This window comes from Triturus cristatus, chromosome 1_1, assembly GCF_964204655.1.
Source record: "Triturus cristatus chromosome 1_1, aTriCri1.1, whole genome shotgun sequence".
Taxonomy (NCBI): Eukaryota; Metazoa; Chordata; class Amphibia; order Caudata; family Salamandridae; genus Triturus; species Triturus cristatus.
This window is the reverse complement of record NC_140579.1, coordinates 53,732,482-53,752,480: the sequence shown is the minus strand read 5'-3', so window position 1 is coordinate 53,752,480 and position 19,999 is coordinate 53,732,482. Positions and strand designations below refer to the sequence as shown.

At 48.0% G+C, this 19,999-nt stretch overlaps 2 protein-coding genes across 5 annotated transcripts in view; one reads left to right on the top strand and one right to left on the bottom strand.

The window, feature by feature from the left end:
* Positions 1-19,999, bottom strand: part of LOC146869362 (keratin, type I cytoskeletal 14-like) — a 186,612-nt gene that overhangs the window by 123,463 nt on the left and 43,150 nt on the right. The gene's annotated exons all lie outside the window — the stretch shown is intronic.
* Positions 1,818-19,779, top strand: LOC146869364 (leukotriene B4 receptor 1-like). Its single transcript, XM_085653761.1, has 2 exons — positions 1,818-1,918; positions 15,365-19,779. The coding sequence occupies exon 2, from the start codon at positions 15,390-15,392 to the stop codon at positions 16,470-16,472; it is 1,083 nt and encodes a 360-aa protein (XP_085509887.1). The 5' UTR covers positions 1,818-1,918; positions 15,365-15,389; the 3' UTR covers positions 16,473-19,779.

Sequence of the window (19,999 nt, the reverse complement as noted above, 5' to 3'; positions counted from 1 at the left end):
AAAAGCAGTCTGCTGGACAGCCCGGTGCGGATCGTTAAGGATAATGACAACCCAGAGATGAACTAAAGAACACAGGGCGGATAGAGGCCTACTCATGGACTGCCGCAGTCCTGCCCCTTCTCTCCTATAGTCCTCCGAACGCTTCTTCCACTCTCAAACTTGACCCCCGTCACTTCCATAAAAGTGCAAGGCCCAGGAGCCCTTCTGGCGCCATCTCAGTAAGATCCCGGCTCACGCGGTTACTCACAGGCATGTTTGCGCAGACACAGCCGCTGCTAGCAACGGCGTCAGGGCAGCGCGGGTTATTCCCAATGGTGCCACTGCTAACTAAGCAAGGGGCCTACAACAAAAGCACTCGAACCTGCACCGATGTAGCACCCGCGCTCAATGGGCCTGCACTCACACTCCCCCTCCAGCGCTCAGAGCCCTTGACAATCCTGCGCCATCGCCGCATCTTGGCGTGGGGGGGGGGGGAGGGTCACCTTTTTAAAATGGGCGCACCCATTTGCAACCTTAATCAATGTTCAAATAATGTACGCTTTGCGGTGTATCTGCAGTTCTATACGAACGTGTGTAGCTCACTGTTGAGTATTAGGACTAATATAAATTGCGAGTAACAAAAGGAGGCCTCCTTTGCAAATAGTAACCAGCTGACCTATTTACATCATACGCACTCTGTTATATACTTGGCACACGTTCTTTGCAGTAGGCGTATTAACCCTCTGCACGAACTTCACAGAAGTCAAACCCCCCAACTATCCAAAATCCTGCTCGCTCTCCAGGAAGATAATTAATCACACCAGTAATCTTGACAATTATGTGAGGCTTGCTCATTGCCGCGGAAAGAAAGAAACGCAGCATCCGGTGCTTCAAAAGGAATACTAACTTACAAACTCGGAGCCCCCAAGAAGCCAGGACTCGCTGCGATGCCTTAAATCTGGCCCTGCCGGGGCCTTCCACACGCAATCGAAGGGCTCTACCAACTGAGCTACCCCCATTCGCATTATGACCCGAGCAGCGCGAGACAAATTCATTTGTAGGGGGTGCTACACTAGTCGCAACAGACTCACCGATGTGCTAACACTGGTCCCCGCACCGAAGTCGGCAGGCCAAGCTGAATTGCCACATCCACTCGTGCAACCCGGTGCCACAGCGCAGCGCCGGAGACGTCATCCAGGCGCTTGGCGCGATACAATTCACACTAACCTCGCTGTCCCCAACGCAGACGGCGGCGAGGGACTCGGACGACCGGCAAGGCAAACGAGCGGACAAGAGGGCGAGGAGAGGGCGGGGACCGAATATGTACCCCCCCCCTTGGCTCCTCCCCGCCGGAAGCAGCTACCTGACTGGGGTCTCCCTAGGTCAAGCCCAGGGACACGACCTCCCACCCTGTGCCTTCCTGTGGCACTAAGGCGGCCGCCCTCAAGGGGGCGGGCCGCTGCGCAACCCCCCCCCCCGGGCAGCCTTACATAGCGCCGAGGAGGGGAGGTGAGCGCTAGAGGGGAAGAGAAGCGTGAATGGTTAGAGCCAGGACCCTGTGGGGAGAGGCGTCAATGAGCGAGAGCAGCGCCTGGAAGGCAGAGGACCGAGATCTGCGCGCTTACAGCAAGGATTGAGAGCTGGCCTCTGGGAACCAATGAATGAGACTAAAGGGCTAGCGCCAAGAAGCGACAGCGTGTCACAGAGACCCAAGGAGTGAGAGGCGAGGGGCTGCTCCAGCCGAAAAGCCAGGGCTGGGGTAGGAGAGGCATCCGGGATAAGCGAGGAGTTCGCATTAAAGAGCAAGAAATGCGCCTTGGGAGCGCTGGACAGAGACCCGAGGAGCTAGAATTAAGGAACAAGCACTAATCGGTGAACGTCGACGGGACGGCGCTTATGACTGACAGCTGAGCCCGATCAAAGAATACATTTTCGCGCGGTAAGTGCAGCATATTCAGTCCTCAGTGGAGCACTGCTGACGAGGATACCACACACTTCCTGTCCACGGCGCGCCCCGGTCCTTCAGGGCCTGTTTAACAACTGGCACCCAGGGTTAGATAGACCAGGACAAAACATAAGCTCGGACGCCAAAATCAAACTAGCACCCTGGCGAATCGGGTGGCTAAAAAAGCACTCCACGTCCGCAACTCCGGGAACTTTTGAACCTGTAAATAAATACTGTATACGCGTTTTGCAAGATATGGGAGACTGTATGTGTTTGATGCAATCACTGTTTTTGGCAATTTCAGGAAAATTAAAAGTAAAAACCGGCCTAGCAAACCAGAAAGTATGCACAAATATCCCACCCCTCCAAAAAAAACAGCCCACCCCCTAACAAACCTGCCCCTTCAGCGCTTTCAGACTGTCCTATAAGACTCCGACCCTCCTGTTATAGAGATGTTTTACTATATTCATGCTATGTCTTTTAGAGTCGCGTGGGTTCACGCGACTCATGTATTCTCTTTGCCTGCATTCTGGATCGTTGTCATCCACTTGTGAAGATTCCTTACTAACGTCATTCCGGACGTTGGATTCTTCACGGTTGGATGGCTCCTCAAATTGTTGAACCTTTAAGGAATCTTTTGAGAAAGGGCGTGAAGTTTGTTTGGTCACATGACCTACAATTAGTTTTTGAGCATGTCAAGAAACTCATTGAGGACTCACCAGCTCTTCATCCTTTTTCTGACGGTTCAAAATGTTTTATTACTGTAGATGCTAGTCTTACTGGCTTGGGGGCTGTCTTAGGACAATGGGTAGATGGTCTTGAACACACTGTTGCCTTTGCCTCTAGAACTCTTTTGCCAGCTGAGACTAGATACAGTACTATCGAAAGAGAGGCTTTAGCCTGTGTTTGGGCCATACAGAAATTTAAACCATATATTTGGGGTCGTGAGTTTGAAATTTACACGGATCACAAACCGCTCATGCACATGCTTTCAAGCAGCACCTCGAACAGAGCCTCTGCTAGGCTTGTTCGACTTCTTTCAAAACTTCATGAATTTCACTTTGTTATAAAACACATTTCTGGGGGAAAAAATTTCAGAGCGGATTGTCTTTCAAGAATGTCTTTGAAGGAAAATTCAGTTGTTGATGACGATGTTGAATGTGTTGTCGCTGCAATTGATGCTATTGCGGAATGTCCACCCATATCTGAGTCTGAGTGGAATTCAGCTTATAATGATGATGTCACACTTTCCAAGGTTAAGAGTTTTATTGTAAACAAATGGCCTGAGCGCAGAAATCTATCTCCAGATTTAAGAGCTTTTGCGAATGTTTCCGAAGAACTTTCTTTAGTCAACAATATGATTATGCGTCATGATTTGTTTGTTCCACCTGAATCTTTGCGAAATTCAATAATTCGTTCGGCCCATCAAGGACATCTTGGTATTGTCAAGACATGTCAACGCATCAAACAATTTTATTGGTGGCCTTCCATGGATGCACATGTCAAGAGAATGATTGACAATTGCACTCAATGTCTTCTTTCTGACAAACATTGGAAGACTCTTTCCACTCCGTTGCATCCTGTTCCTCTTCCGGTAGGCCCATGGGACAAAGTTGGTTTAGACTTTTCTGGACCTTATGATATTTTACCTAATGAAAACAAGTTTCTCATTGTCTTGATTGACTACTATACTAAATGGTTATACTATTCTTTTTGCAATGCAGCGTCAACTGATAATGCTATGAAATTTTTGCAAACAGTGTTTGATGTTGAAGGTTTTCCTAAAACCATCGTCACTGATAATGGTACACACTTTGTGTCACAAAAGATGTGTTCTTTTCTCAAGATTCATGACATTGCTCACTTTAAGGTTGCTTTATACTCGCCTTCTTCGAATGGTTTGGTGGAGAGGTGCAATCGGATAATTAAGGAGGGCATTCAGACTGCAATATCTTCTAGATTAGATCCTTTGTCTTTTGTACATGATAAGGTCTGGGCATATAACACCACACCACATTCCACCACTGGCATTGCGCCTTTTACGTTGCTTAGGAAAAGGAGAGTGCATACTCATCTCAATCCCACTTGGCTTCACAAAGATGATAGTGTTTCACTTAAGCCTGCTTTCATACAAGAGCATGTTAAAGTAAAGCAAAATGCTATGAAAGCACGTTTTGATTCTGGCAAACACTCTGTAGATCAACCCTTGGAAAGGGGGGATTGGGTACTCATCAAAAATCCCAAAAGGATTCCAAAGGGGCAATCTAAGTTCTCTTCGCCTACATTAGTCATTCATGTTAGTAGAGGTTCCGCTCTCCTTGACAACAAAGGATGGTGGAACAAGAGAGCTCTGGTTAAGGTATCTCCCCTTCAAGCTGATGTTATTAGACAACATACCTGTTCAGAGTCAGATTCTGAACATTGTGACTGGTTTGATTTGACCTATGAGAAACCTACTTCTGTTGGTATTTCAGTATCATCTGGTACACAAATTGCTCAACCTGTTGTTACTGACAGTGATTCATTGTCTATACCTTCTTCAAGTTGTGTTTTGGAACCATCTGGGAGTCAACTGATTCAATCTGCTATCTCTGAACATTTGCCATTGTCTCCTGAGATTCAGCCCAGTGCCATGGGGGCTGGTGAATTTTCGGTGGCAACGGCAAAAAGATCATCACGTTTCAGAAGAATTTCGTGTAGATTGACAGACTATGTTTTGGAATAGTGTTATGCATTTTTATTCATTTATTTATTTTTATTGTTCCTCAAAGAGGGGAAGGTGTTATAGAGATGTTTTACTATATTCATGCTATGTCTTTTAGAGTCGCGTGGGTTCACGCGACTCATGTATTCTCTTTGCCTGCATTCTGGATCGTTGTCATCCACTTGTGAAGATTCCTTACTAACGTCATTCCGGACGTTGGATTCTTCACGGTTGGATGGCTCCGGTCGTGGGTGCTTTGAACAAGAATAAACAACGCTTCCAACTTCACTTACCTCGTGTGTTATTTAACACCTCCACATACGGAAGACCCATCACTGGGGATTTAATGGCGGGAGACAAGCATTTAATGTGGTACTTCGGGGTTCTTGGGCCACTGGGGATGGAGTTTGAGCGATGACGTCTCTCTGTCCCATTACTGATGGAGAGCTCTGTCCACAAGGATGCCCTGGGGGCTTCCACCCAGCAGGGCTCTCACATTTCCTAGTTCCATGCCTGAGCAGTTCATCCAGTCCTGGTTTCCTTATGCACTCCCTGTGATTTGTAATCTTGTTGAGGCAAGTATAAAACCAGGACTACAAGTCCCAGAATTCACATAAAAAACCTGTCCAGGGCGTGCTGCTCACTCTGGACTTGGAAAATGAGAGAGCTCTGCACACACCCTTTTACTGCCCCTCCCCCCTCCCCCCCCCCCCCCCCCCCCAGGCAGGACAGGCCACCTCCTGGGGTAACACCCACTCGGTAAAGCTAGGAAGAGTTCTTTTCAGAGACGGGATTAAAGTGTGACTTTGCCGATTGGCACTAGCTGTACTCTCCTGAGCAGGCCAAAGGACCCCCAGAACATAATGTCTTCTTTGGGGGGTGGAGGTGGGAAATGGCGATTGCTCTGCGCAAGGCTTGGTAAGACATGGGTAATGGGGCTTGGCCTCTCACAGGTCTGAGCAATGGTGCTTGGCAGGTATGTGTGCCAGGGCTCATAGGCATCAGTTCTGTTCGATGACGAGCTTGGATTGGTGCTTGAATCGTGTCAGGTGTGCAGGCTGTGGGAATAAATAGAGCCTAGTTTGTGTAGCCAGACCCCTTCACATGACTTCTCTGACTTTATATGTCGTGAAATGCTTTTCAGCATCAACTCTTCCCCACGTCTGGCATGTGATGTGACGTATGCCACAGCGTGTTGCAGCCTGATCTCCCACAGCCCCACTGTTCACTAAGCTGCACTAAAAAATGCTACTCCATTGTCCCCGCCTACGGTTGTTGTTCGTTTTTTAGGTATCACCTTCATAGCGCTTGCACTGTGCTTGTGAAATTTATTGTATTTAATATATCTTAAAAGAGATTTACACCCCGCCTTCACTTCTGATTGGTCCATGCGCATGCCAGTTTGCTTTCCTCTGTTACTATTGGATGTAAGCCATTCTCCCTTCCATGCCTATCGTATCAGTTTCCTGTGGACCAATTACTTATCCCCATCCACGTTGATGCTTTGTACTACTTCTTCTGTGTTAATGCTGCATACCGTTTACTTTCACCGTCAGCGTGTTACAGATTGCTTTATGTGCTTTTGTTTACATATATCTTATTGCAATGCCCGATGTTTTGCTTTTTTCTTCAACAATTTGTTTTTTTTTTCCCACAAAATGAATGGGTCCGCTCTCTGATTCTTTACTTTCACAGGTTGTAGGACCATTTAATTTTACTTATCTCGTGTAATGTGTACTTATTCCAAGCTGGGGCATGTGCCTTGCTCACCTCTTTTCCTTTCTACATACTCTCCACCTGGGCATGTCCCTTCCCCATTCATCCCTACACCCGCCTGGACATGCCTGCATCACTCTCCTTATTTCTGTATAACCTTCACCGCGATTGCCATGCCCTAACCCTTCTCTAATTTCTACACCCCACCCCTGACACGTTCCTTGTCTCGTCCCCTCTATTCCTGTACCCTGTGGAATGCCCCTGCTCTGTTGCATTGAATGCACCCCTTACATCCCCACTCTAGCGCGCCCCGACTCTTGCCCCCCAATCCCGTCTTGCATAATTTCTCAGGCCCCTTTCCTCCCTCACATCCTGTTCCTCCCCATGCCACAGTCTTCAGCTGCTCCCCTGTATTTCTTGAATAACCACACATGTTCTCTACCATCTTGCTTTACACTTCTGTACCCCCCCCCCTTGCACACCCAGTGCCACCTGTCCTTTCCTCCAGTTCTTAATTTGAGCTGGTGTCTTCCAGTGCTCAGCACCGGCACTTCATCATCAACACTGGCGCTTTTCTAAGCATCAGTTAAGGTCACATTCATTTATTAGCAAAGATACATTGGGCTCGGGGAGATCAAGTGATTTGCCCAGAATCACAGGATGTTGAGCCGTAGAAGAGACTCAAAACTGTTTCACCCAGCTCCGAAGACGGCAGCCCTGGCCATTACAGCACATCCTCTCCCCACTTTCATGGCCACTAGTTGGTTCTATTTTAGGCAGCGCTAGGAGGATAAATGGGTTGGTGCCAGCTGCCTCCTGACGAGAGCCCCAGCACTTATTTTTTACAAATTAACCACTGCTGTCCTCACGCTTTGTCGACTCTCCTTTCATTTAAAATTGCTACTTACCCCTCCCTCATCTCAAATGTGAGCCTTTAGTGGTGCAAAGAGGGGGTGGGAAGTGCCTGGGTCTCTGCTCCACCGCTGTCTCCTGTAGCTGTTCCTGGGAGTCCAGGGCGCAGAACTTTTACACTTCAATGTGTACTCACTGCTCACACTTTACACCATCATGCCACATGTATGTGAGCGGTTACCAGCCAGCATGCAACATGTGCTGCTCTGTGGCTCTTTTAGCAAGATTTAGGGCCGCAGTGCCCTACCGTTTACTTTTAGAAGCCGTGTTCAACCTATTTCCCTCCAACAACCCTCCTGTTAAACGCACAGGAGTCCCGCCCGGTTATTTCTGGTTCGAATGCACTTTTTTTTTAATGATCCAAACCGTTTACTTTTATGGTCTATGTACATTGAACATTTTAAATATTATTGTGTTGCCTGCAGAAGCCGCAGAAAACATTTCTATTGTTTAGCTTAGAAAGCTTTATTAAACAGGTAAAAAAGCAAGGTACACAATTACAGTAAAGAGCAAAACAAAATACAAATCCAGAGGATAGCAAAGCAAATCAATAGAAAACAAAGGATGAAAAACCTAATACATCATACATTGTCAGGGTCAAATACCAATGTTAAAAATGAAATACAAACAAAGAGTACCATAATAAAATAGCATTTTTGCTTTTGAATTTTAAAGATCAAAGAAGGGGAGAGAAAAGGAAAAGGAGGAGGAAAGAAGAAAAGAGGAGAAAGGAAAAGGAAGCGAGAATATAAAAGCTAAAAGGTATCTGCAACCTTAACATATAATCTAGTACAACTTACCGATGACAGAAAATATAGAATCGCAAATAGCAAAATATATCTATAAAGCATGAACATTATAAAAAAGGAATAAACGCAGCACTCATGGCGGCTGAAAAACATAGCTACGGTCTTTGGCACGCAATGCAGAGGAAGAAATGTCATTAGTGAGAGGAGGCCAGAAGGATTCCTTTCGAATAAGTTGCTGCGAGGTGGTCACAGCAGCTCTATCGAGCCGGTGACGATGACATAAAAGATTACACCAGGCAGAGAAGGAGACCTTGGAGGCATCCTTCCACTTAGAAGTTATAACCTGAAAAGCTATAGCAATGCACAAATCTACCAAAGAGCCTAGTTTACGAATGCCCAACCAACGTATGGAATTACTGCCCAAAAAATGGAATGGATATCAAAGGGAAAATTAGTGGAACAAATGGAGGAAATTGACGTGCATACTTTTGTCCAAAAAATAGAAATATCGGGGCAGAGAAAAAGGGAATGGGTATATGTGCCAGGAGTGTTCTTACAGGACCAACAGTTAGGAGATAAGTCAGGACTGAATTTGGAAACGGCTACTGGGGTTAAAAATGATCTCTGATAAAAATAATAGGGAGTTTGAGTGGTACTGGCGTTGCATGAGGTATGATGTATCCGAGCCCAAATGGAATTCCATGTGTGTATAGAAAGAGTATGTTGTAAATCCGTTTTCCATAAAAGTTCAATTTTGGTTTTGGGACGAATGGGGAGAGAAACCTAGAGAAATTTGTATATGTGAGAGGCCCGAACAGAAAGGGAGGTAGGTAATGCCAGCAAAGGAGGGGGGTCAGAAGAAGAGGAGGAAGTCTCAGAGAAAAGAGAAAGCTGTTGAGCTAAAATCATTCTCAAAGAGTCAAACTTAGGGAGGGAAGAAAACAGGTAAATCCTATTTAGACTGAGTCTCCTGGAAAGATAAAAGCTGCTGGTTATGCATTAGGTGTTTAACCTGTATAATCCCTTTGACAATCCAATCTTTCCAGAAGATAGTTCGGTTAGAAATTGTAATGGATCTATTATGTCAAATAGAGGAATCCAGGAATAACTGGAGTGGTGAACGCGATTTAGAAAAAATCGGATAGAGGGTCTATATAAGATGAGGAATGGTAGGGGATTTGAAAGAGCGAGGAGGGCGAGTACAGCTGGCTAACGAAGAAAAAGGAAGTGGATGAATAACGAATTCCTCCAATTTATACCAAACAGAGATAGGAGGATCATCTGAAGAAGAGAGATAGAGCAGAACTTGACGAATTAAAAAGGAAGAGTGATATTGACGGAAATTGGGAAAGTTGACCCCTTCCCTATCTTTGGGAGCAGACAAAGCAGACAAAGAAATGCGAGCTTTCCGGTTATTCCAAAGAAATTTGCTCAAGAAACTGTTAAGATTTTTTATCTTTTTTAAAGGAAGTCGTACTGGTAACATAGTAAGGTATAAGTTAATGATTGGAAGCATCATCATCTTAGAAGTGCCCAGCCTACCCCACCAGGACAGAAATAAAGGAGACCATCTCTCAGTCATGCCAGAAATCTTTAATAAAATATCATCCAAGTTGAGTTGAACTGTTTTAGCAATTGAAGAAGAATATTTTATCCCTAAACAAGTGATATAATTAGTGTTGCATTTGAAGTTTGCCCCTTCAAACATACTGCTAAGACAATATTTATTTAAGGGAAGAATTTCAGACTTGGAGAAATTTAGCTTGTAGCCAGACAAGGCAGCATAAGAAGACAGGAGGTCAATAAAAACGGGTAAAGAAGTAGAAGGATCAGACATATATAACAAAATATTGTCTGCATAGGCAGTGAACTTGACTTATGAGTAAAGCCCCAAAAAGCAGGGGAGTTCCTAAGGGAGTGAAGAAAAGGTTCGAGAGACAAAATAAAAAGCAAAGGAGACAGAGGGCAACCTTGGCGAGTGCCTCATTATAGAGTAAAATAAGGGGATTGAAAACCGTTAACGAAAACCGAAGTGGGGGAGGAATACAACAAACTAATAAGAGATAAAATACCAGGACCAAAGCCATGCCATTTAAGAGCACGCATCATAAAAAGAAAATGAATGCGGTCAAAAGCTTTCTCCACATCTTCGGTAATAGGTGCAACCGGGGAGGAGCTTTTGGAAGCAAGATGTATAATGTTTAAAGGAAATAATCCCTATTCTAAGACAATGGGGCTCAAAAGATGCCAGTCAGAACTCCTGAAAAGTTCCAGAAGCAAGAGTGAGTTAGCATAAGCCAATCAATAATTAATAATTGCAGAATCTCCCATGAAGGGAAATAAAGAATAGAGCAAATAAGTCTAGGCAAAGTCAATGAGTCAAAGCAAAAATCAGAATGGAACTAAACCTACATCTAATCTGCCTACGTCTGCCTACGTTCTGTTCTCCATCAAAGTGCCCTCTCCTTCACTGCATCTATGTATCACTTCTGCCCTCTCCTTTATTTCTGCGTCGGAGTCTGAAACTCTTCTGCAGCTTTGCGTCTCTAAATCTCTGTCTGTTGGGGGGCGTGGCCAAGATGGCGGCGGAGTGAGACGTGTTTCCCTGCCTCTCCGGCGCCGCCCGATTTTAGCTTTGGATATCGTCCCTCCTGGTGCCCATCGGAGCTGGACGATGTGCCCTGCTGTGTTCGCTGCCCATCCTGCCATCGTTGGTGCGCTTCTTTTGGTGTACAGAAGCGTTTTTCTAGTTCCTCGAGGCGGTCTGGCCCCGGCCTTGCTGCGGCCCGGCAGCCTTGGTGGATCGGGGCCGCCTCAGCAATCCTCCACCCTGTGTGCATCGGCAGCTTCGGGGGCGCCTGTCGGCACAGCGGAGTAGGTGCCTGTGCAGGCTCGGGGTCGACAGCCTCCACGGCCCGGCGACGGCACAACATCAGCGGTGGGGCCTGCCCCGCGGCCGCCATTTGCCTGCCTGGAAGATCCGGCCTGCGCCACCCTGCTTCGGCGGCCCTTGGTGAGAAGCGGTGGCGCTTGATTTCCCGGTGCGCGGAGGGGGCATAACGGCGAGGCAGGGGTGAGTGTGGCCCAGCGCTACAGCGATGAGGAGTGCAGGGGCAGCGGCTGCTGAGCGGCGATTTTCGGTCCGCGGGCCAGCGGACGGAGTGCTGCGCGATTAGCAGAGGGAGCGAGGGGCCTCTCTGAGGGCCCTGATTTGGATTTGCTGATTAGGTCGGCCCTTACCTCTCCCCTGTTTGGCTGTACTGGAGCGGCGGCTGCAGTTGTGGGCACCCCCCGTGCGGTCATTCCCTGGGCCTGGCGGGGGTTTAGGACATGGGAGGCCTGCGCTGTTGCCCTTAAGAGACCTACCTTCGGCCTGCGAGTCGGCGGGTTGCGGCTGCCTGCTGTGAGTGAGGGCTGGGGGTCCGCCGGAAAAGTTTGCTGGGGCCTGCTGCTTTGAGTGGTCCCACTCTCAGCGCGTGTGCAGAGAGGATTGGCCGGCGGTGCGGAGAGGCATCTGCCCCCACAGTGGTGGTGCTCGGGCCGTATATCGGCAGCCGGTGTTGTGGTGGGTGACCCGGCAGGCGAACGGAGGGGGCCCCTCTGCGTGCTGTGGGGTGTTCCTTGGATGTGGAGTCTCCCTGCCCCTCCCCCCCCCCCTACTGCTTTGAAGGCTCTGCTGGACTGGTCGCTCCCTCATGGGTTTCAGCTGGTAGTAGGGGCCTGGAGCATCAGGAGCAGCAGGGGCTTTTGGCGCCTCGGTGGGGGCCTGCCTTGGCTGTTCCCTGCGCACGTTGCGGGGTTGTGGCTGGGAGAGTCCCGGGAATGGTGCCGGCGTGCAGGCCTCTTTCTCATTCTGGGTATATCTCCCTGCTGCGCATTGGACTTTGACTCATCTCTCTGAGGATTGTCTAGTGGGCCAGTTGGTCCGGTGCATTGGTAGCTTGTTGGTTTCCCTTTGTACTGGGTCTGGATTTTGCTGGGGGTGGGCTTCGGCCTTGCTATTTGGAGGGTTGTTTTCGCCTTTTGCTATGCCCCCAGTACCTCTACGTGGGCACTCGCCCTGGCCAACATGTCTTCCGCCAGGAACAGGTGTGATAAGCCCCTGAAGGTTCTCCTGCAGAAATCGGCGGGTCCATCCGCCTTCCAATCGAGCCCCCACTCGCCGCAGCCCGAGGATAGTGATCAGCCGGTGACCAAAGCTTTTATGATCGACTTATTCTTGCCCATTAAAGAGGATATTCTGAAGTTCTGCTCCCAGCTCTCCTCCGACCTGCGTGAGGTGCGGCGCGACATGGATGCCATTGGGGAACGAGTCGCTACCCTGGAGGAGCACGATTTGGGGCAGGAGGACGATCTACACCAGCTCCAGCAGGATGTCATTTGCCTCACGGAGCAAAACCTTGATTTACAAGCTCACGTTGAGGACTTGGAAAATCGTTCCCGACATAACAATATAAGAATCCGGCCCGTGCCATGTACAACCACAGCATGGATAGACTTGGTCTAAAACCTCATAGAGCAGCCTTGCTTGCAGGTAACAGCCGCATCTCCCGGAGACCTCTCTAAGCGCGGGGACACACCGATGGTGTAACCAAGCGCTCTATAAATGTATATATGAATAAATAAAGGGGAAGGGGATAACCTCCGTGAGTATGTCAGCCAGCTTTTTCGACAGATCCTGGGCGATGGCGGCGAACAGGAAATACAGCTGGACCGCATCCACCGTGTTGGCTTGCCGAGAGGTGCTAAAGCTCCCCCACCGGACATACTGGTGTGTGTCCACGATTTCCAACTTAAGGAGCAAATCCTTTGGAAGGCCCGCGACCTTAATCCCGTGCAATTTCGGGGCCATCAACAAGCACTCTTCCAGGACTTATCGGCTTCCACCCTGGTCAAGCGCAGGGAGTTCAAGCCCATCACTAACCATCTCCGTGAGCAAGGCATCCCCTATTCGTGGGGCCACCCGTTCCGACTTCTTCACTGCTTTAGATATAAACCCATGTGATCACACACGCAGTGAGCTGTAAGATTCCTCTTTAGATTTATTACAGAATTAAATTGAGAACAGATGTATGGCTGGATGAGACCTTGAACAGGTTTGTGACACGGTTTCCAAACACGAGGACCAGCACACGTGGAGGCCATGACCCCACACAGCTTTATAGCATTATTCTCTGTTGCCAAGGTCATCTTATTTAACGAGGTGTTAGACTTCAGGTGTTTAATTCAAAATAAAACATCACCTTTGCTGAGGGATGCATAGACCTTCCTAACATATTGACACTGCTGCTTTGTCACCATCGAGGCGCTCCTTCCCCTCCTGCTCACATCGCTTCAGCATTGCTGATATGTCATATGGATTATGTTTCAGGATCATAAAAATATAGCAGCCTGTTCACCGACTTGCAAAAATATAACAACCTACTGAGAATGTGCAATAAAGGTGTAAGAGGGAAGCGCGGACACTGCCGTAGAGACTATAGCCGTACCGCTAGGAGTTGTCAGACACAATGTGGCAGTGCCCGGACTGGTTCCTGAGATGCCCAGAGTGTCTTTCATCATAAGCCTTGAATCGGTGTTGTCACCCTTGATTACCTTTCCCCACACCCTGATCTTCTTTTCCTCTATTTTGGACCATTCAACTTTCCTTCCATGTCATGTCCTCCTCTCCCAGGATGAGCGGTCCCACTGTGAGAGACTACGGTTATTGGCCCTTCTGCTCTGCCGGTCTCCTCCCGGAAACATAGCGATTTTATCCTATTAGATTTTTCAATGATTTTCCCTTCCCTTGACAGTACATTCCTGGCAGCCTTGCGTAAAAGTAAAGCCTCTACCTTCTTCTTCAAATATTGCAAAGATTTGCGTGGTCCGAGTCTTCCGGGTTTGCTAGCGGCAGGAGAGCCCTTCCTGATTCTCCCATTACAGGGCAGTTCATTTTCATTTTGGTAGTATAGGTAGATATTGTGCCCTTATGAACTTCATGAAGTAGGGACTGGGACAATTGGACAATGACTGGCCAGGAGGTAACAACTATTTGTCTGCAGAAAACAAAATGAATGTTGATGGTAGATCTGGTGTGAGAAGTGGAAAAGATTTGCTTTTTTAGCGATTTTGAGGCATTAACAATTGCTAGGATAGTTTCTATTTCTTGCTGCTCGGAAGAAAGAGCCCAGCCAATTGGGTATGAAGCCTTGATGCTGGTTGATGTGTGTTTGTTGTATTGCTATGGCTCTTTCCGGCTTCTTTTCCAGAATAAGGAGGTCAGTGTTTGAGCACTTATTGGCTCGCTTGTAGTGTATTGACAAATTAGCTGGGAATATGTATATTGTGAATTCAGGCCAAGTTCCAGTGGTTTTGATGAGAGAAGTTTCATGATGGAAGAAGAGATGTTGATACATGATACCTTGAAGGGAGTTTACATACACAAGGTTGTCTATTGTCAGCAGCTTAAATACCTGCCTCTTTGGTAAGACCTGGTGATGACTGGTTGCCAGTTTTATTGTTGGTGAGGTTGATGTTGTTTCAATGAAGTATTTGTTGATGGCATTGTATTCCTGTAGACGGTGTGGACTGGCAGGAGCTAGCTGTATATGCATGCAGGCTGGCATGAACAGTTTGATTGCGGTCTTGGGATTGTATGACGATGGAAGTCTAATTTGGCTTGGGTGATTTCACATTTTCAAGTTGTGCATGCTGCTTTGAGAGGGACGAGGTCTCTTTGTGTGTCTGTTTCTTGCACCAGTGCTCTTATGATCAGTGAACTATTTTATCAGAGGACACTTCTTGGCAGTACCAAGGGCTTGGGGTATGTTGTTTTTGCTTCAGAGAGTGGTGTATCGACCTGTGGGCTGATGCACGGTTTGGTGTCTTCAGCAGTGTGCTTGAAACTGATGTTGGTGCATCGGGGATTGATGTTAGTGACCCAATGGGAGAGTGTCGAAGGTTATGATGTTTTTCTGTTCGTTTTATGCAAAATCACTTCATCTGAAGTGTGCTTTCGATTCAGCTTACCCTGTCACTGTCTGTCTCCTGCAGTCTCCCTTTGTTTTATCCTGATTTCATTCTTGATCAGCATGTTGATCAGTCTCTCCCCTACAGGGTCACCCTCTTGATCCTGAATTGCTCAGCTTATCATGCTAGTCCGTCTCTGAAGTAGCGTTTGCCACACCATAATCATTTATGTTTTTTGAGACCATCTTATTGCATCTTCGCTCCCTGGCAGGCTCCCTTCTCTCTGATCGCACATTTCCTCAGCTTATCCTGTGAACCCTTTTCTCACTCAAACCTTACATTCTGAATTTCTTCAACTCATGCCTTAGCTTCTCTGATGCCTTCTTATCCTCTCCCTTTCTACTGCAGGAAGAAGACACGACCAGGCACAGTCATGAACCACTGTGTGAAAAGCTTTGATAATGAGACCTTGGTCACCTCGTCTGTCTCCAGTATCTCAGGCACTGTCGTACTGCTGCTCGCTGCTCTCATTGGAGTACCTGGTAATGTCTTCATCATCTGGAGCATCCTTGGGAAGATGAGGGGCAAGGAGAAGTCTGTCACTTGTATTCTTATCCTCAACCTGGCCGTGGCCGATGGCACTGTGTTGAGCCTGACACCGTTCTTCATCACATTTCTCATCATGAGGACGTGGGTTTTCTCCCGGGTCACATGCAAGATTGTTTATTACCTCGCCTGCGTCAATATGTTTGCCAGCATTTTCATCATCACCTTGATGAGCCTTGATCGCTTGTTGGCCATCTCTCGACCCTGGACGGTGCAGTCAATCCGCCAGAAGCATGTGGCCAGGAAAGCTCTGCTGGGTATTTGGGTAGCATCCATGCTGCTGTCAATCCCAGCCTTTGCTTACCGCGAAGTAGTGGAAGAAGCAAACACCAAGATGCTGATCTGTGAGCCTTGCCATCCCTCTAGCCGCCACACCATCTTCCACTACTCCTTAGAGACTGTGGTAGCATTTTTAGTCCCTCTAGCGATTATTTGTACGAGCTATGCTCTCATCTTACGGAAACTGAAGGCCACAAAGTTCCGGCGGCGGGTCCGTACTGAAAAACTAATCCTGGCCATCGTGTTGACCTTCACGTTGCTTTGGCTGCCTTACCATGTGGTCAGTGTTATTCAGGTGGCCTCCCGAGTGGCCACAGGGAACATGGCAGAGAAGCTTAAGCATGCCTGGAAGGCAAGTCGAGCTTTAGCCACCACCCTGGCCTTCATCAGCTTCAGCATTAACCCAGTGCTTTATGCCTTTGTGGCCAGCAACTTCATCAGGGTGTTTGGTATGAACTTCATTGTCAAGTTGCTTGAGGGCACAGTTGGGGAGCTGCACCGGAGAACCAAATCCCAAAGGGACCTGGAAAAGGACTTTGTCAATGATGCCAGCACGGGAGTTGAGGTGCAGGAGTTTAATAGAGACAACGTACTAGACATCTCCCCATCTACCAAACTTCCTCCAGCTTGAAGAGCCAACACTAATGGGAACCATCACACAACATTTTCATCTCAGACAGGGATAAAAAGCACAAAAGAAAATGTCACCCGCATGCAAAAGTCAATAGCAGAGTATATGTCTGAGAAAGAGTGAAGTGGAAATCTCCGGCTCATAGGCCTTTTTCAAAGAGGGATTTAACTTAGTATGGTACCTAAAGCAATGACAGGGAAATCCTTGATTACATATTTGTGGCTGGAAAAATAGACATTAATTGACACTATCGCCTAAGAAAGTGGGAGGGAAATGCCAGAATATACCTATGGTCTGTCTCAGGAAGGGCAGTCTCTTCTGAGATATTGATAGCGAAATCCTGCACAGAATGGTTAAGCCTTTTAAGTTGTCATTGCCATGCCATGCACCAAGGGACAGTGGCATATAAACATTGTACCAGACAATGGCCCTCCTCTGGAGTGGGTGTTCTCATGAAAGTGACAGAAGGGCATTTTAGGATTGTTTATGTGCAGGAAGGGACACCTGTGAGAAAGTGCCATCTTTCTTGCATGATATGCCCCCACGTTTTGCTGAATTGCTGAATGTACTTTGACTGAGTGTGCCCTGGACTCCTGCCAATCAGGGGCCCAGGGCTTATGTTCCTATCCCTAAAACCCAAATTGGCAAACCCTGGCCACATGTCAGCCCCTGGTAAATGGTACCCTAGGTACCCAGGGCCTTGTGACCAGGGAAGGCCTCTAAGGGCTGCAGCACTTATTGTGCCACCCTTAGAGGCCCTGTACCCTAACACAAACACACTGCCCTTGCAGGCTGAGTGTCTGGGTACAAGACAAAACCAAGAGTCGACATGGCCCACATCCCTGTGTGCCATGCCCACAACCTACACTGCCCTGGCATACATCAGCCACCCCTCTAGCTGGGTGCCCTTTGCCAGTGGTGCGGGCACAGGAGCATGAGCCCTGTGCCCCTACAGTACCCAGGTCCATTCCTGGGCGCTGTAAGTGCAGTGCTGCCATTTAAGAGTATATGGTGCTGAGAGCTCGTCAAACACAAACTCCACAGCACCATAATGGCAACACTGAAGACTGAGTAGTTTGGTATCAAACTGCTCAGCACATTAAACCCGCACTGATGCCAGTGTGAGATTTAATGTACAAAGCACTACCGAGGGCATCTTAGAGATGCCTCCTGAAACCTAACCTACAATCCACGTCTTGTCTGAGAGGCTGCCTAGGCTGCCACACAGCAGATTTGTTGCTGGACCCCTGGGTGGAGAGCTCCCCGCTCTCCTGGGCCTGCAACAATGCACATCCTGGGCGAGGTGCTAGGTCTCCTCCCCCAGGATGGGCAGGGGGAAGCTTCAAAGGCATGCCGCCTTTGTGAGCTTCTCCAGGCCATTCGCTGTACCCAGCAACTGGCCCCCACCGGTTCCGACCCCCACTCTGGCGGGAAGACTGGCCGGAAACCACAAGTAAGAACAGGGTATGTGCCAGCCTCTGCCAACCCCACCCCTCAAGTGGGGGAGGAGAGGTGAAGCACATCTCCGGGCTCCCGCCATCTTGCAGATGGGAAGCTCTGCCCAATCAGGACTAGGCTACTGCCCCCCTCCCACAGGAGAGTGGCAGGATAGGGGGTGTACCCACCCCAGGGCAGGGACCCATTGGTCCCTGCCCTTTACCTACCTGTAACGCCCCTAAATCTAGTATTTAGGGGCACCCTGAACCTTCCCTCTCCAGATTCCGAAAAAGCAAAGAAGAACAAGAAGACCTGCCTTGCAGCTGCTAAGAAGAGGAAGACACCAACTGCTTTGGCCCCAGCCCTACCGGCCTGTTGACCCTCGAACCTGCTCCTGCTCAATCCCGGCACCTCCTGTGGCCAGCAACCTCACAAACCCTGGAGGACCTGGCTACCTTGTGACTTGTGAGCATCTGGGACTCCCATGAGCAGTGGCTCTGCTCAAAGCAAGTTTCTAACCCCTGGCATCAGCCCGGATCCGCGAACCCTGCACACTCTGCACCCGCCAAGCCTGGCCTATGCCAGAATGGACAAAGACCCAGAGGACGTCCCCCCGGCGACTCTGACCCCGAATCTGGCACCCAAGGACCCACCTCAACGCTCCTGATGACGCATGCAGCCTCCGAACCAGGGACCCCCTCACCGCGATCACAGAGGGTAAGATCTCCGGACATCAAAAGGCACCCCTGCACCCGGCGCCCTGCGGCCCCCTGTGCCAGACTCCTGGGTACCTACCTATCCTCCAACTACCCAACTTACTTCTCAAAGTGGTGGTGGCACCCGAAGAATCTCCGTCCCCGAGCTTGCAGCCTTTGTTCATCCTTGAGCTTTCCCATTGAAATCCATTGAGCGCCCGAAGGCTCAAAAGCACCCTGCACCCAGCCGCCCGAGTGGCCTTAGCAGTGCAACTTCTACTCCTACCTACTTCCCCATTTGCCCTGAGCAAGTGACCAGGAGCCCAGCTCCCACAGCCGCGTGGCCTGCTAGTCAGCAGCCACCAACCAAGGCCCCGCTGCCTCCATAGGATAACATTGAGCCTAACTCACTCTGCACCCGGCCGCCCCAATGCCGCTGAGGGTGTAACAACTGTACCAACCTGACCCTGGGAGACCCCTGAGTCTGTGCCCAGAACCTTAACTCTACCAGTCGAGTACTTAAACAAAAGCCAATAACTATTTTTTTCTTCCATAGGGTAACATTGACTGGTTTCTTCTGAAATTTCTTCTGTCGATTTTTGCAAACTACAAATATTCTTTAAAAATCGTACCAACTGTGAAAACGTAATTACGTACCTGTTTTAGATAGAGGTCCCAGTACTGAGCCTAGGAGCCCAGCCCTGGATTACAAAAGTAATGAGAACATACTTTACCCGTAACTTGAATTTTCTTCCATAGGGAACCATTGACTATTTTTCTATGAAATTTCTTCTGTCGATTTTACAAACGTATAAATATTCCTTAAAAATCACCTGTATAACTTAAACGCTGTTTCTCAACTGCTTACAGGTGGTACACTAGTGCTGGATCCAGGATCCAACAGTGACCTAGAAACCAAAACCCACTTACCTGCTAAGTGAATTTCCTTCCATAGGATAACATTGGTAATTTGATCAGAAAAAGTTTCTGTCATCTTTTAAAATAGCAAAATATTGTTTAAAAATCACAACAGTAACTTAACTGAATCTAGGATCCAGTCCTGGAGTTAGAAAAGTAATCCTGAAAGTAATTAATTGCATATAACTTAAAGTTCCCATTGAGCTCAATGTATTATTGTGGTTGAAATTGTGTTGCCTATTGCAACAACCTGTAACTATTACCTACAAAAGTCAATTGCATATTGCAAAAGTATTTAACTAAAGCATCTCATTCTGAGAAAGTATATTTTGATACCTATTGTCGGTTCTAAAATAAAACAACCATATATTTTTTATATAAATCATTGGCCTAGAGTTCAGTTATTGAGTGTGTGAGACCATTTGTTGACTGAGTGTGTGCAACAAATGCTTTACACTGTCCTCTGACACTGCCTTA